General features: G+C 39.1%; 1 protein-coding gene across 7 annotated transcripts in view; it reads right to left on the bottom strand.

Annotated features, from left to right (window-relative positions):
- JMJD1C (jumonji domain containing 1C) overlaps positions 1-18,130 on the bottom strand; it is a 163,981-nt gene that overhangs the window by 9,024 nt on the left and 136,827 nt on the right. For all 7 annotated transcript variants that reach the window (XM_071749117.1, XM_071749118.1, XM_071749119.1 and 4 more), the window contains 13 exons: positions 15,659-17,865; positions 12,512-12,713; positions 10,879-11,093; positions 9,693-9,845; positions 6,878-6,967; positions 5,417-5,544; positions 5,035-5,248; positions 4,344-4,558; positions 3,526-3,804; positions 3,053-3,221; positions 2,556-2,646; positions 2,320-2,450; positions 912-1,034 (listed from right to left, as the gene is read on the bottom strand). In XM_071749117.1, coding sequence (XP_071605218.1) covers positions 912-1,034; positions 2,320-2,450; positions 2,556-2,646; positions 3,053-3,221; positions 3,526-3,804; positions 4,344-4,558; positions 5,035-5,248; positions 5,417-5,544; positions 6,878-6,967; positions 9,693-9,845; positions 10,879-11,093; positions 12,512-12,713; positions 15,659-17,865 — 4,217 coding nt within the window. The remainder of the gene's footprint in view (positions 1-911; positions 1,035-2,319; positions 2,451-2,555; positions 2,647-3,052; positions 3,222-3,525; positions 3,805-4,343; positions 4,559-5,034; positions 5,249-5,416; positions 5,545-6,877; positions 6,968-9,692; positions 9,846-10,878; positions 11,094-12,511; positions 12,714-15,658; positions 17,866-18,130) is intronic.

Below are 18,130 nucleotides of genomic sequence, written 5' to 3'. Positions count from 1 at the left end.
AAGCTCCCAGGCAATCCTCTTGTTTGTAATTAGTTACTAGAACATGAAATACCATAAATACCTTTAAAAACATTTACTTTTTAAACTTTTTCTTCTCTCTTGAATTTCATATAACCCATTCTCCTACCTGAAATAAAAAAGCACTAAAAATCCAAAAATTTAAAAGAAAAAAGGTGCTTTCCTGCAGTCAGCAATAGCACTGGTTTGGATGCTGTTGTGCAGCAGCTTGTTAAAAAGCCAGAGCTCTCCCAGCATGCTGAAATTTTGCAGCTATTAAGTCCGTACGTACACAAGTGAGAACAAAGCAAAGACAGCAAACCCTACCACAGCTCTGCTGGGCACAACCAAAATCTACACTTACTGATTATGGAATGATAAAAGAAAAGAAAAAGGGGAAAGAAGCAAAACTATTTCAACAATTTAAAGAATGTTTCACATAAGCAATAAATCTTATACAGAGTATAAAACTATCACACACCAATTTAAGCTCTCCAGTGCTGAAAAATTAAATTACTGTCCAGATTCAATAAAACAAACACAGTGCATCCAGAGGGAGAAGAATAAACAGCAGGTCTGGCAAATATATCATCCTGACATAACTGTTAGAACCACCACTGCTTCCAGAGAAAATCCTTCATGCTGCACCTTCATTAGCTCTGCCAGTCCCAGCACAGGAACAGTGTATCAATTATAGGTAATGGCAAAAAAGGCAAAGAGTTTGAAATACCATTTCATAATTCATCAACTGCAGTGTATTTTATGCAGAATTAACATTTGTGCAAATTCTTAAGAATGTCCCAGGTTTAAGCAAGTACTTATGGGCATTTTCTATTCACTTCAAAAGAATGACAATTTTAAAAGCAGCAGATCATTCAGCCCATCTACACCTCTGACAATGAGCTTCCCTTTACCTGATTTGGAAAGTACTCCATTTCCTTTTGCTATACCAACATAAACAAGGATGTTCACGACATCAGAAACTTCAATATGGAGATTTGTGGTTCCTATATCATGATCTTTAGTAGCAGCCACACCTATGTTACAAGATAAAATTAAAAATTTTTGTATTGCATATTCACCATCAAACAGAAATGTAAAACAGCTGAGAAGAAATTTCTCTAAGTACACCAAGCATCACAGAATAGCATTTAATGTACAGACAGGTTTTAATGTGAAAATACTGATATGCAGACTACAAGCATGCATTTGTTGCAGTTGCTGAACAAAAAAATGTTACTTGTTAACAAACACCTTGAGGTAACTCTTAGCCTGCTCAGGTAACTGTCCTACCTAGTAGTTGTGTCAGAACAAAAATATTTCAGCAGAATAATAAAAGATATTTGCTGACCAATACATTCTTTCACAGCCCTTCAGGCTCTTCAGGGCAGAAATACTTACAGTGAATACAAAATATTATCAAATCAAATGTGTCACTTTTATACCTGGCCATAAGCAAACTCTCCCCCCTCCCTGAAGTGTTCAAGGCCAGGCTGGATGAGGCCTTGAGCAACCTTGTCTGGATGAGGCATCCCTGCCCAGGCAGGGAGGTTGGAGTAGATGATCTCTAAGGTTCCTTCCAACCTAAGCCATCCTATGATTTTATGATGATTCACTTAGCCAAACCAAATCCCCAAGCAAAAAGGAGAATTAAAATAAATTTTAGTATCTGAAAACATACATGTTTATGTCAAAAGGACATTTCAGAACACTAAGCCTTGCAGCAGTATTACATCAAAGTGTCATTAATGATTCAGTTCTTCAGACCCATATGTTGATCACTATGGTTAACATTTTTATTTCAAAGGACATCTGGAGAACTTTTTAAATCAAAGCCATCATGCTACAAATTACAATTCAATTCTTGTCCTATTAAAACAACTCATAAAACAGAATTGTACAAAGGTCTGCAAAAAAAAGGAGAATCTGGAAACAGTTTAGGAGAATAAAACCTTTTCTGAACAGTTTTCTGAGTGCACAGTAGGCAATACAAACTATGAGAAAAATGCTGAGATATCTGACCAGAACTGACAGAATTAAGTATTTTGTCATACAGCACTATTAAGGACAATCTCTCTCTCTGTGTAGAAGTAGCTATCTATTCATATTGTTAGACTAACACCACGAAAAATAAAGAAAGCAATGCAGAAATAATAAACTCTCACATCTGAGGTGCATGTACTGTTGAAAGTCAGTACTTACCCTATATTCAGTGAAAAACTACCCTCCAAAGAAGCTCAGCTTTCTATCAGGTGTTATAATATTAGATATTTTACACTTCTAAGGGAAGAGGTAACTGCTATATTTCTAGACCCTACTCACCATATGCACTGCATAGCCTGGGTCCCAAATCTGGACGGACAAAAAACCCTGGCAAATGAGAAGCTAAGTTCAGTTTTCCTTCTGGACTACAATATTCAGGCAAGGGTAAACTTTTTAGTAAGTCCTCGTATCTGCAGAATAAAACAAAGAAGAATGTAATTGAATTTGTATCATTACACAGGGAGAAAGAAAACATGGAGATTGACTTAAGAACGTTTAATATTACACTCAAATACCTTGCTGGCATCATAGCCTTGAAATCTTCACCAGAAGGCCAATCTTTCAGTTTCAGTAGAGCAGTTTCCCCATTTTTTATTTTCTGTCGTTCTGCAAGTAACATAGAAATGAATAAAAATTACTACTTTATTATTCAATTAAAACATACAAATGAAATCTTCATCTGTCTACAAAGATTTCATCCCTAAAACAGGACATAATTAAATGTCAAGACTCAAGAAAATGCAAAACAAACTCAGCTAGTTGAGGAACAGTTACATTTGTTTGGTTTCTTGGTCAGACCTAACAAGTACACTACTGTATCTTTAATTCTGCCCAGGCACACAATACACATTTCTATCATGTTCTTTGGAAACAGATTACCCACAGCTTTCTTTCTAGATTCAAGTCTATTTGAAGACTCAAGATCCATAAAGACCATTTTTAATTGTGGTGTCTAACAGTAGTCATGTTCAGAATCAATGGAATAACACATTTAAAGTAACTTGAAACGTACTTGAAACATCTTCAAATCCATCCCAGAACTCCTTGACGTTGGTGTTTGAAATAATACTGTCTTTGCAATTCAAGATATCAGCCTGCTGGTTTCCAAAATCTAGACTAATTGACTCAGCTTTCCACAGGCTGAAGTTCATTTTCTTATGCATACCGGACACGAGAACAGGCTGGAAAATATACAACAAAATTATAAAAATCAATACTTATCCTTTTGGACATAAACATTTCCTTCAATTAAGCAGGGGCACAAATGCATTGGAACACACAAGCTGAAGACCTTGCCTTTACTAAGCTGTTAACACTTCCTCCAACAGCAACCACACCCATGATGCCACACACACATGGTTTTGAAATTTCCATCTTCACATCAGTAATTTCTTACTTATTATTAGCAGTTAACTGATGTTTAAACTACTCAAGGTAGTCTATCTACCTGCAAATATAGAGTAACTTTGTCCTTTCAATACCTACCCTTCCTTGTTTCCAGCACTCCTTGAAGAGCTTCCAGTTGTTACTGTTTTTATGGTCTCTGAGCCACAAAACATGTTTATCACAGATCCACGAATACTGAATATCCCCATACAGTTTACTAGAGTCATCCTGAACACATTTTTTGTTATCCTTTGGCTCATCCCTTATTTCAGACTTCACATTTATCTTTGGTGCTCTATTTGGTGGAATCTTGTTTTCTACTACTGAAGCAATTATGTCATCAAGAATGTTTGGCATAGTCCTTCCACTCTTGCCACTCTATTAGAAAACAAACAAATATATGCTTCAACAACAGAACAGCAAATGAAGTTCATGCAGTTCCTTTTACAATAGAACATTTCATTAGCAATTAGAAGCCTGGAGCTATCTACTTCCTTTACAGAAAAACACATGCATTCTTACATGACAAAGTTAGAAATTATTTAATAGTAGTTATATATATATATATATATATAGTAGTTATTACATAACTCAATATATCGGAATCTTTGTCAGATTAGGGCTTTATTGAACTTCCTGGACATTTTCTTCATAGTACGTATCAATTCTTTCCCCCCTCCCCCCCCCTCTCTCTATATATACATATATATATATATATATATATGCTAATATATATATATAAAATGTTAATGCAGATGTGTGCATGTGCATATCAAGTCGTGGTTTTTTGGGTTTTTTTTTTACATTTAAAGCAATACAGCAATGCAGGATGGATGCTCTAACTATAATGTACCAAAACAAATCTTAGATATTTTCAAATCCTGGTATAAAAAGACATGTATCTTGTGAACACTTACTGCTGTTCCTGTAGAGTAAACTGGAGCAAAAGCAATACCAGCATCTGTAGAACCTAGACGCAGTTTGCCTGCTGTTGTAGTTAATAAATCTCGTAAGGTTGAGCCCTGCTCATTGTTTTGGGATGCAGGAGGGGAGCTTTTACAGTTTTGGGACTCCAAACTATCCTGATCTTTCTCTTCCTTTGAATGCTTTCCAGAAGGACATTCTTTATTCTCTAAAAGAAAAATAATCATTGGAAGTTTATACTGTTGTATCATGACGCAGACGTAGGAACAGCACCAGTATCCTGCATTTTATAATGGTGGTAATACACTGAAGCACTAGTACTTTATTCACCTGAAATCACACCAGAGGATGAACTGGATCCTTCAAAATGCAGACAAACAGCATGACCATAAAAAGACCCTCCTCAGCATCTCAGACATGCAGCTGAGTGAGTCACAAATGAGAGATGCTGTAGCTGGAAACACTGCCACATTACCCACGCATTCACTAGTGACTCTTGTGGTAAGGGATTCTAATGCCATCAGGAGAAGGCACTGCAGTTTCAAGATTAAAATTAAGTGGGGAAAGAACAACACCTTTCCTTTTTGTTGGAAAGAAAACTCAGAATTTTTCCCAGTTAATTCAACTACATATCAGTGGTGCCCCCAAAATCATGGACATGATGTGACAGTTTCAAACATGTACCTTTCTTTTCTTCCCTGGCTTTCTGCTCTGCCAGATCAGCTAACCAATGCAGAGGTGACTGGGATTCAGGTGGTGTTAATTTGCTGTCTGTGCTTACATCACTCCTTGGACTACTGTTACCATTTGCTTCAGACTTTTGAGGAGTATTCTGCTGTTGAGACTCAGGCATGCACAGGGATATTTTATTACTGTGGTTAAGGACATTCTGCAAAACCTGTAAAGAACAAATTTATTTTTAAGCATTTAACTTTGCTTTAATTTATTTCAAAGACAAGGCCAGCATTTAACCACTGCATGTACAAATTAAAATGCAACTGACGCTATTCAAATACAAAAATCCACAAGAATCAGAACATTTGAACAAGCTGTGATGTACACTCACCTGAGACACACCATTCATTGCAGGGAGCTTGCCAGCTTGTGTGCTCTGCTTGCTGGTACACTGACAGTGTGATTTAATTTCAAATTTTTCTCTAATATTGTGCATAGCGTCGAGAAGATCTGTCAAAACTAGAAGACAATTAAGAAGAAAATCATCATCAGCTCTCAGTCATTTTGTGACCCACTGTGATGCTGAAATGCTACCTCCAAACCTTTTTAAAATCTCAACTATTAAAAATGCTAATTGTAACACTCAAAATTCTACAAAAAGACTGCCCAATTTACCTTGAAGCTTGTGCAGAATGAAAAAAGGTCTTTAGTTAAGTAATTGCACAATATTCTTCTAAATAATCTAAACTCCACTATACATTCCCACTGCATGGCACAAACCAAGCAAGCCAGCCATCAGTTATTTACTCCTCATTGTTCAACAGGTGCATCATTGCTTCATTTAATAAAGCTGTCAAACTACAGACTGAAGTGAGCCACGTCTTGACAAAAAAATTAGCATGTGATCATGTAATTTAAGGCAGTTGGGTAACGAGTATGCACAGAAGAACAAGAGTGAGGTTATGCAGGGAGTCTTCACTGTGCTGTTTCCAGATGAGCACCTCACAATTTACAAATTAAAACCAGTTTCAGTCAGAACCCGTTCTGGGGAATGTCACAATTTGAATTTATTATGAAATCCAACCAACCTTCATTTCAACTTGAACTAACATGCAACGACCCATAAAATAATGACTGGGTCTGTATTTCTAGTTTAAAATAACTGGGGAATTTACTTAAGTTTAAGGGCACATTTCAGTTTTCTATTCTCTGCTCTGAGTTAATGCTGGCAGAGGTTACAAGTTGCACTAACAACCACCACACATAACGGCACTTTAAAAATTTTACTTGGTTGTAAGAAAAAAACCTGAATTTAGCTGGGTTTAGGATTACTGCTCAGCTCTTTTCATTCATCTCAAGTTCATTCACTGCATTTTGCTTCAAGGAACTCTATGGATGTCCAACCAAAACAACATGTGAATTTTTTTTCTTTTTTCCCCTGAGGGTGGGGATGGACAGAAACCAGTGAAAAACAAATATCCAAAACTGTTGCTACATAATGCTCTTTGGCAGTACTAGTCTAAGATTTCCTTTTAACAGGTAAGGTCAGATTTAGTAAGTACATTCTGGCCATTTTATTCCACTCTGAAATAGTATGAAACAGTCGCAACACCTTCACGGCATTTCTTCACTGCCTGTCCCCAAGACCCCTTCAGACATCTGTCAGCATACTCCATCATCTTGTGTCCCTTGCTGTTAACTACCCAGAATCACTTGCCTTACACCCCAGTGATTTGACACAATTTGGAAGTTTTTAAATGGAAAATGAGAAGTTTCAAAAAACAATTCTGGACTCTCATCACAGAAAAAACTGGGAAAAAAACATATCCTGCTTACTTGCAGGTAGTCTTACCAGAGCCCGGAATAATCTGTGTTGGCATCAGGTGTTTATGATCATGGGGCTGTCCCTTCACACACTTCATCCAGGCATATAACTCCTTATCTGCAAAATAACATTGCTGATTGTTTGACTTTATTTACAGAGACAGAACTAACTTTTTCCAGATTTTAGTTAGAAATGGTTTTCTACACATACTGTAAGTCTTCTGTCCTGGTAAACTGTGTGACAAAGATCTGTATACAGAGCTACTGTTCATAATAAGGCAGAGAATACAGAGTTTTAACAATACTGAAATCTGAAACTGCCTCATCTGTAATACAGATCCCTGCCAATACCCTCAAAAGTTATTAAGTATATTCTCTTCATTAAATTTATAGTTGCCAATTTCACATAAACCTTTACAGTTGCTACTTAGGCAGCGAGACTCCCTTGATGAGTTCTCACACAGAAAAGAGACTGTTAGGCTGTGACTGTATGGATAATTTAAATATAATACAAGCCACACTGCAACTAAAGCAGCTGTCTTCAACCAGAAAGGGTAAAACTAGCCTGAAAGAGGAACATGCAAACAAATCAATTCTCTGATTTGGCCTACCATGTAGCTGCAATGTTACTGGTGGCAAAAAAGAACAGGGAAGTAGAATCATGGATTTGTATCAGATTAAATAAAGAAGCCATGAAAACCCAAGTTTGAATGTACTGGTTGAAAATTCTTTAAGGCAGCAGAGAGGGCCTAGCTGGTAGGAGAGGCTTTTTATAAAGTTTCAGGAAGACTGCTCATGGCAGAGAAATATGCAGTGTAAAGGCAAGACAGAAGAATAACAGCAAAAAAAGTCTGGCAAAGTAACTGGTCACTGATCTGCTATGTGATTTTGTGGCAGGTATGCAATTTCTTTCTCAACTCTCCATCTTGTATTCTATCTACTTAGTGCTAGTTTTAAGAGACTCCTCAAACCTTTTTTACTAGTTTGCTTACCTCTAGCAAAGTAAACCTATACTAAACTTTAGTACACTAAAGGAAGCATTTAGCACATATAAGGCACTGTTTTCTTATACTGCAATAGCTACACAATGTAACAATGAATTTTTTTGTAGCTTTTGTAACTCCTAAAACATTGACATCTATAACTGGTAACAAACAAATATAAAACAAAAACAGAAACAGCATGAATGCACCTAATGTATTTTACCACAGTAATGTCATAACATGGCATTCCACTTGATGGTGCCATGAACTGTCTGAATTTAACAATGGATTCACATTCATTCATGTAATAAAGTAACAGGAGAAGTCATTTATAAACAACTGAATATGGAATATTTCAGCCTCTAACATTCACGTTGAAGCAGGGGGAAACCAGAGTATTCTCCATTACATTTAGCAACTGTGAAACCAACTATGGGTTCCAGGAAAAATGGTGTAGTATATAGTGCTATTATACAGAGATGGGTCTTCACTTTGTACAAGAGTGCCAGAAAAGACATACAGGTTCACATGAATCCGACAGCATCATGTGAAATAAACAAGAGAGGGGAAGCTACCATGCTTCTGCTTTTGCATGTCATGTATTGAGGGACAGTAGGGAGAAAGTCTTCTCTGTTTGAAGACTGAAAAGAAGACTGCTTCTGTTTTTAAGCTTTGAAGACATTTTACTAAAATTTTCCTGGCTGGTTAACATGCACACTATAAAAAGCCTCTGACTGCATGTTCCCACTAGGGTAAATAACATTCAGTGTATATCCCAAGCCACGTCAGATGTGCACGCACATGCGCACACAGACTTAAGCCAGTTAAGAGCTGCCAGAGCACCCTCCAGCATTAATGCATTAATTGGTGTTGGAAAACACTGACATTACTTCCCTAGAAACTTCAGGCTTTGATGCAAATCTCTGGGAACATCCTGTAATTGCTGTCACTGCAAGCCAAGGACATAGTCAGTTTATCAAAGACTTGCCATCTAACAGTTAAACTTTATTTTACTAACATTTCACATCTGTGAATTTATGCTGCTATGACAAACACAGAAATACTTTTCAAAACAGCATTGTACTTGAATCAGTTCCTGGCACTGTGTTTGATCACAGGCCTGTGCCAGGGCACAATGCTGCCACCCAGGGGAGGGCAGTCCTTTCCAACACAGCCAGAGCACAAACGTCACAGCCGAGGGCTCAATGACCATACCCAGACCATTCCTCCTTCCAACTGCAACCAGGCTTGGTCACTCAGAAATCACAGGTTTTCAGGTCAGTCCTGTTATACTTCACTGAAGACTAAACTAGATGTGTCCATTAAAGCATAGGAATTAGATATGTGTGTAGATTGCTGGATTGTGAAACCTCCATTAACACTAATTTTAAATACTGTGTGAATTATTTTTCTCCATCTCTTTTTTATAACAGAAAAGTAGACTGCTTAGTCAATGTGACAAACCAGGCACTTCAGAAGGGAGGTACTCCAGGAAGCACTCAAATCAGGGCAGATTAAAGCAACGAGTAATCATAAAGCAGGGAGGTGTAATGGTGTGCCAGTCTCAGAGTTGAAGAACAAGATTTAACCATAAGGGGCAAGGCACAAGCAATCCAAGACAATCCACATGAAGAAACTAAAAAGCAGACAAAGACCTAAAGTACCCCCCACAGCAGTTTCTTTCTGAATGACTGATTCTACATCTATTGACAAAAAGGAGGTGAAAGATTTAAGAGAAACCAAAACACACAAGCAGTAATTTAACACTTCACAGAAAAGCAGTTACAGCAGTGGATCTGCAGCTCTACAACAAATGAGAAAAACCAGACTACACAATACTCTAGTTCATGAAGAACTGACCTCTAGAACTTTTTCTTTCCTTTGCCTTGTAACAATCTAGGCAGACCACAAATCCACATTTTTGGCAGACCCAATGAATGTTAAATAATGTGGCTTCACATGCATCACACATCTCACGGACTCCTCTCACTGCTCTCTTCCATGCAATTTTGGCTGAAATACAAAATAAGCAGAATAAAAGGATTGAAATTTAAATGCAAAGCACAGAATGAATAGTCTTTATAGATGAGGCATTCGTAATTTTCCCCTCAGGCATATCTGGGCATGAGAGAAGGAAAGTGATCCTTCATAAACAAACTATCAACATCCACCCCCCTGGCTGCATTACACAGCATCCCCCTCATCAATGTTACTATCAGTACATCATAAAGAAATTAAAGCATCTAAAAAACACAAGACTTAATTTATACAGAAAGAATATTCCTGCTCAACAGGAGTGGGCTGCAAATACAAAGACCTTCAACATATACTTTTTACTCCATGCTATGAAGGGAGGTGAGTTTTTCACTTGCATGCCTATGAGATGTTTAATCTCCAGGGCAGCCAAACCAGTGAGTTGGATGGTTAAATTCAGCAGGAAAAGAGGAAGGTGACTGTCCTGGAGACCTGGCTAGTACTTCTGCTTTCTGCCCCACCTCCTCTCCTCATGTTGCCTGGAATTAGTGGAACCACCAGCCTGTTTCCAGCCTGTGCCCATCTGCCATGGGCCAGAAGGCTGGACGGACTGCAGCTTGGGTGGGGAGAAGGTGACTGTGCTAGCACATGCTCTGCAGGGTCCACGCTGTCACATTATTCTCCTTTGTTTGGGAAAGGAGACACGTCAGAACCACCATGTCTGTTGGCAGGACCCAGTACCTGGCTCACTGCAGGCCTTGGCTTGGAGCTGGCTGCTCTGGCTGGAGAGCTGGAGGCCAAGCTGAGAACTGAGGCTGCTCCAAAACCAACAGCAGCCTGGCCACAGCCCTGGCCCAGCACAACCACAGCCTTCTTGCACAAAAGTGAAATGCACTGGCCCACTGAAGAAGGTCCCTGCCCCTTCCAGACAAACCCTCAGACTAAATAGTCTAGAGAAATCCAGCACAACAGTGACTGAAGTGAGCTACTGGATAAGAAGCAATGGGTCACGATGAATGCAAACACTCAAATAAAACTGCAGAATATTTGAGAGCATTTGAGATTTCCTTACCGTCTTTTTTCACCCAGGACATGGCTGTTTTCTCAGATGTTACTAACTGACAAAATTTATCACCTATGATATCTAAAATGTATTTAGAAGTTTCTAGGTCCAGTTCATCATCTTCGTAGTTTTCATGTGTCCATAAACTCAGTGCTTCATCATCGTACTGGTCAGGAGAGGAGAAACCATCTATCCTAACCACTCCGTTCTTACTAAAAGATAACCTAAAAATAAAAACAGAGTTTAACTGCATCTACCTTTCTTTACACTGTGACATTCAGTTTACTTGCTAATTTACCTTACTCCTTATGTCTTGCAAGTTTTCTTTACCTTCTTTAGCATCCTACCATATTTTTTTAATTTAAAAATAAACCCTACTGTCAAAAATGTTTTTTAAATTAACAGTAAAGAAGTATGAAAACAAATAAACAAAAAAACTTTCAGCATTTTTTTGCATTCAGTTTACTCATCATTCTCCCTCTGCTTTAAAATTGCAGACAGAAAAATTCTCATACTGGTTTGTTTTGGGCTTTTTTTGGCCAAAGTTTGGTTTCATCTATACCCCACCTTTTTTTTAACCCTAATATTTTACAATTTTAAAATAGTCCTGAATTCAGAAGTACCAAAAATGGTATTCAAATATATATTTAATGAAAAAGATGACATTATGAATTTTCAGTTACAGTACCAACTTCCAACAGCAGTGCAAACTTCATTTACAATTCAAGCCCTACTGTCTAAAACCCATGAAAAATAATTAAAACTGTCATAAATTTTACCATAATACATTCAAAGCACTCACTTTCTTACATTTCCTAACTGTATTTTAAAATGCTGGCAAAACTTTATCATAGATATGTTCTCTTCCTTACACAGAAAAAAGCCAAAGCTCTGACACTGCCACATTAGGAAGCAAATAATGTTACAACGGAAGTCCAGCCTTGAAATGATTCCTGTAGTACTACCAAATCTTTAACTAGAGCTTCATTATAAAAAAATTCAACTCCATCAATGGAACAATTTCCTGTTCAAATTGAGGTAGATAGATTCTGACAACACAACCCACATGCAATCTAGAGCCATTTTGTCCTGCCTCAATAGCTAAGCTGCCTTCACCACGTACACTACACTGCGTACATTTCCTGGGAAATTTTCTTCCAGATGTGTGAGTTTTCCTTGACTGGCCATTAATAGTGAAAAAGGAGGTCACAACTCCTCTGTCCTTAGAAAACTCACAGAAAAACTCAAGCAGCATTCCCACCGTACACTGGCGTACGTACAATTACGACTAAGTGCAACTCTGTGGTTGTACAACTTGTCCGGAATAACTGAAGCTTGCCTTTTGAAAATCCCACTTCAAATGTCAGACACCTGTGTAATGGTGATGTGCTCTATTTTCTGCTTGCCTAAGGTACACTGGGCAGCTGTTCTGATGTCTTTGCTATAAAGCTTTAAAAGCAATGAAGTCAATCCACAAAAGAAGAAATACAAATGTAAATATTGTTAAATTAGAGAGAGTCTTTTATCACACAGACTGACTGAACCAGAAAAATCAGACAAGCTTTCAAGCACACAAGCCCTTTGCCAATAATTACTTTTAAAAGTTAAAATGCAACATTATCAGGAAAAGAGCTGTACTTACCGTCGAAAGTAGTAAAATCTACAGAACACTGGTGAGTGAGATGGTTCTTCTCCTTTCTTACTTCTTATTAACCTACATTCTCTGCATTTTTGTAAATTTGGTCCTATTTCAGAGCAAGAATCATCCTGCAAAAAGGACTCCCCTGTTTGCTTCAGCTTCTTTACTTTGCGCCAGTCTTTTAACACTGAGCGAGGTATGCCAGCTGCAAAAGGAGAATTTCAGGTGAGGTAACTGGCAGCCCTTATTTGCAGAACTCAGTCACATCAGTCAGCATTCAACATTTCTGAAAGTAGGTTTGTTACCTGCATAACCTATTTCATTTTTACTTCCATCTTTGTGCTGTCAGCACTGAAGTTTAAAGAGCATAGTTACCAATTAGACTTACACAGGCAGGAGCACAGCTGATCTACCAGCAATACCTAGGACACTATATTTTCTCTTTAATTAGATGTATTGTTCACCAAATATTCCACTAAAACCATCTTCAGAAACGCACTCTTATAAAACAAGTGAAGAAATACAACACCCCTAGGAAGGTGGGTTTGAATGTCATTTCAAACAAAGATGTATGCAAAAAAGGCAACAATATAATGAATTAAATCAGAGCTTAAAAAAAAAATTCCTACTTCAAAATTTGGTTTTGTTTGAGGGTTACAGATATGATTACAGAAGAGAAGACTATTGACATGAAACACATCTGAACTTGATGTAAAATATCCAGTGTAAAAAACCAGAATCCATTTACTGTCAAGTTTGCTGGCTTTCTAAGGTATAATTTTATTTTTGATATGAAAGCATACCTGACAAGAGTAACACAAAGAGCAAAAAATTGAGTAATACACGCAACATCCACATACATGTTTTGAAATTGAACCCCGTTGTTATTTAACCTGGTTTTCAGATTAGTTAATTAAAAGTGGTACCAGTTTTATCTGCAGATGGATAGAAGTGACTGTCATTTCATCTACTCTTAATTCCTGAAAGTTCATGGCCTATAAACAGGGATCTGATGCAGGATGACAGAGGTCAGGGTGCTAACTTTAGACTTGGTACCTGAGTTCATATCTGTATTTTGCCAGAGATGACTTCTACAGGTTTTGCAAATGGCACACTTCCTGTGCCTCAGCTCATGACCCACAAAATGAACACCCAACTCATCCAAGGACCACAATGGCAACTGGGTTAAATGCTGAGGGTAGAAAAGACCAAAGTACAGGTTTGCTATTCCAAAGCAATGTTTGGAACCAGAGATTCTGGGATTCATCTGGGAGCTGCTACACTTCAAGCTCTGTGGGCAGGAACTTGAAAGCCCCACAGCGTTTGCAGGGCTGTAAAATGCTTTGCTTTGCAGGAGGGAGCCTTGCAGCCTGGAGGTCCAAGTGCTCTGGATGGCAAGCAGGCTCCTGGGGCTTTCCTTAAAACAGCATTGGGACAAAGCAGTTTCCAGCCCCGGCAGTACCCAGATACCACCCACATGGCAAAACTGCCACCAAGCCCCAGATCCTGAAGCACAGTTACCTTCAACCACTTAAGGGAAAGCCAGGACAGCCCATGGGGGCCTGTTCTTTCCTGAAAGCTCCTCAAAAGCTGGCTACGTTTTTGCATAAACCTTTGTGGAAAGTCTTTTTTGTAAGGCCTGACCATGTCTCTTTCAGAAATTATAACAATGCTCCCCCAACACAAGCTGAAAGAAGTATCAGAAACACTCATCTATTTATAGGGTCAAGTAGGAGAAACAGACAGGGAGACCCCAAGTCTATTAATATTTATAAATAGGATGCCACGCACAAGAAGCAGTTATCATGGGACAGGCCAAACCTGTTAGTGTGCAGGACGCAGTCTGTGCAACTCACAACAGAACGTAACACCAACTCATACCCACTTCCTGACCTGAGTTCCATGAAACAGTTCCATAATTTCTTATCCTGTATCACTCCTATACTTAGGCAGCGCCAGCCAAAAGAAATGATTGCCTTCCCTTAACAACTTAGGTAAGCAATGCTTTTACAACAAACCCACACAAAATCTTTTGCAACAATACAAAGGTCATAAAGACTTAATGTGTTACATGTGTATCTTTACAGTTCACTTTAAGAAGTGAAAATGAGAAAGACTTTATAGGCATGTCCTCCCTGATCTTCCCCTTAGTTGCAGGCGGGGGGCGGGGGGAGGGAAAGGGATCCTACTATCACTGGACACAAGCCAGAATACTTCAGACAGACTTAAACACTTTCAGCACCCAGTACAACTTAAGAGATCAAACACTGTTAGATAGTAGAAGAGTAACCTTATACACTAGGCAGTGAAAAGCCAGAGAATGTAATTACAGAGAGAATTAATGCACATAAAATATCCTTAATTTTCTTACTACCTGTAATTAAAAATTCTTGCAAAAAGTAACCTAATGGTAGATTTTCTCATACCCAAACAGAACAAAGACAAAAGAACAGTCTTTGGGGAAGAATAAATCGGGATATAAAAAAGTTAAGTCCTTAAATAAAAACCTTCATGTTGGCAGACCAGTTTCTTGTTTCAGATAAATGTAGTTACAATCTGCTACATGCTACCGCATCACATTTAAATTAAAATTAGTATTTCCCTAAATTTCTTTATTCCTTAAACAAGAAGGATGTTAGCACCATGTAATGCACATGCTAGTTAGAAGTGTGAAATGAGTCTCTCCCTTGAACCTTTCATTAAATTAGACAAATCATAACAGAGGCATCAGGCTCTCAAGGAACTGCCTCTGGCTTCTTAATCAAAGGATGAATTAAAGTTCAACAACAGAGAATCTCTCCCTCCAGCACTACTCTAAAAATAAATGCATTAGCTCTCTTAAAAAAAAAAAGTTGTATCAATACTGGTGGCACAACTACACTCAGTCTGTTGAATTCTAACAGACAGCATAAACCAGTTTGTTTACTGCTTATTTTGAGGCCAAGTTTGTTAACACTTACATACAAAACGCTGCATTTCTAAACCAGGATATTTCAAATGGCCTTAAGACAGATAAATCTGGATCTACTCATTTACACAAGCATGCTTTTAAACTCTTTTCCCAGCTATCATGCATGATAAACCCTCCAGGATTAACACTGTTAGACTTCACATTAGTCTGTCTCTTCCAAATCAGATTAATATACTCACTGCTGTTACTGCCGCTTTGCAACTTCAGCTTGCTTTTTTCTTTGGCACTCCTGCTGAGAACACCATTCGGTTTTACTTCTTCCTCTACATCACCCTTTTTTTTCTGCAAATCATTTTGTTTCTTTTTGTAAGTTGGCTTGGGCTGCCGTTTAGTCCTTTGCTCTGACTTGCTCTCACTTTCATCAGAGTCTCCACTCTCAGAGCCAGACTCGTAAGTTCGTTTCGCTTTTCTCCTAGGGTGCTTATCTTCCTTCACAAACTTATCTGCCAAGATTTTACTGTCTATGTTATTTTGCAAATCATTTGATGTAGAAGCTATTAAATTGACAGTACATGGCTTAATAATTTCTGAAACACTGTTCCCTGAATTCTCTTTTTTATTAGTGTTTTTATCTTCCTCTGAATGCCTTGTTAGCCAAGCCTTTTTCAGTTTAGTGTGGTAGTTTGGCTGACTGGTCTGGGATGTTTGCCCACTGCCTACAGAGTTCGCTTTGTTTATTGTATTACAGACGATAGCACTGTCTAGGGAGAGAGAGGTTGAAAATGTCTGATTTTTCACAGAGCTGGACTCAGTTTCACTGGTGTTACTACTTTTAAACTGAGCTGCAGCCAAGGCTGCCTTGTGCTTTTTCAAATGGACGAAGTCGGTGGAGGTGGAGAATCCTGAACTGGGCTGTGCAGGGCTGCCTGTCTTGCCAGTGGCGGGTGTAGCTGGAGTGCTGACCTTGCATTCCTGGGCCTGTGCAACCGCCTGACTCGCAGCTCTGGAAGTGGTGCACTCCAGTGGCGCGCAGGCCAGGACTGTGTTTGATAAGGAGTAAGTAACTTCTGAACTACCCCAGCTCGACACGCTGGTAGTTGTTGCTGCTGCTGAGGCGGCGATATCCGTTTTGGTGCTGCAGATCATAGGTGTGGTAGGGGTGACAGCACGAGGAATGCTGCCTTGTGAGACAGCTGGAAATTTCTTTTCATACTGTGTGTGAGCACTGTCTGAGTTCATATTTGGCAGAATGATCCTTCCAGTCTCCCTGGCTTCCGCTGTTTTCAAGCAATCTGCTTGATTTGTCACAGCTGAAGATCTCTCACCAACTCGATCTTTGGAAGCAGACGGCATTGCTGGTGCGCTATCGTATTTCATGCTGGAAGGCGGACGCACAATAACAGATGCTGTAGCGGACTGTGACTTTCCACTCATCCTTTCAGCATGCCAATCCCCTTTTTCATTATTTGGGGCATTACTGGACTTCCACATCTCTGATAAATTCTGTTCAGAAGTGCCCTTGTAAACAGGTTGAGCTTCCTTAGGCTCAGGAACTAAAGTCGGTGGTTTCTGCAGCTCCTGTATTTTGCCACCACCAGCATTCACGGGTTGGACAGGGGTTAGGGTGGGAGGTGAAAGGCTGCTATAGCTGCTTTCTTTCTTCTCAAGGTTCTGGTGCACAGGAGGGTGAAACACAGGGGCTCTATGCAAGGCAGGCATACTCCGGAGTGTATTTGCAGATGAGACTGACAACTGAGTAGGGCTCCTGCTATCAGTTCTAAAAGAATTCACCGAATGAGACTGCACTGACTGTGCAAGCTGCTCAGGAATCTTGCTTGCAGTGCCTTCACTCTCTGGTTGGTGCTTAATTAAAGGTGGAGGTTTAGAAAGAGAAGAAATGTAAGAGGGGAGAGACTGAGGATTAGCTGCTGTTGATGGGCAATTAGTTTGCTTATCAACATACGCACTTGAAGCTTCCTTTGACGGGTATGATCTTGGTGGTTCATTTACTACACTGTTAGACAAGGTGGTGAAATAATTACTCTGTGGCAAACTCTGTGGAACCGAATGCTTCATTTTATATAGTTCTGAGACAGAGCGTTCAGAATCTTTGTCATATTTTACTGAATGGCTTTTGGGGCTTGAAGATAAGGACGTTACCCTGGAGTAGTTCTCTCTCTCTCCCTCCAGTGCCTTTATTTTAGCTGTAAAGGGAGCAACTTCAATACTTTCTTGGAGTATCCGTCTGTGTTCTTCTTTGTATTTGCTCAGTCGCTCCCCAGTCTCCTGTGGTGGCCTTGGCAGCTGGTTCAACATTGGATCTCCAAAATGTCTGTGCACATGGCTCTCCTTTGCTGCCTGTGCTCTGCTTTGCTCTAGCTCTGTCTTCACTGGTGCAGTTGGAACGGAACGTAAAGGTTCAATAAATGCTTTTCTTTCCAGTTCTCTGAAAAAGGTTAAGCAGACACAGATTAGCAGTGCAACATGCTAAACAGAAGACCTTTCTTCCCATGCTCCAGGCAAAGTTATCTATTAACACCAAATAAACTTTTCTTTATATTAGGTACAATTTTGAAAAACCTTGAGAGGACTCAGGAACTCCAGCACCATTCCAAGCCAACAGGGCAGAGTCTGCTTTGCAGCACAGCAACAATCTTTTCTCTATCACATGCACCCACATTTACAAATAAGCTAAAAGCAAGCTGGAAGAC

The sequence above is a fragment of the Heliangelus exortis genome, chromosome 7, assembly GCF_036169615.1.
Source record: "Heliangelus exortis chromosome 7, bHelExo1.hap1, whole genome shotgun sequence".
NCBI classification, from domain to species: Eukaryota; Metazoa; Chordata; class Aves; order Apodiformes; family Trochilidae; genus Heliangelus; species Heliangelus exortis.
The sequence above is the reverse complement of the archived record's forward strand: the minus strand, read 5'-3'. Positions and strand labels throughout refer to the sequence as shown.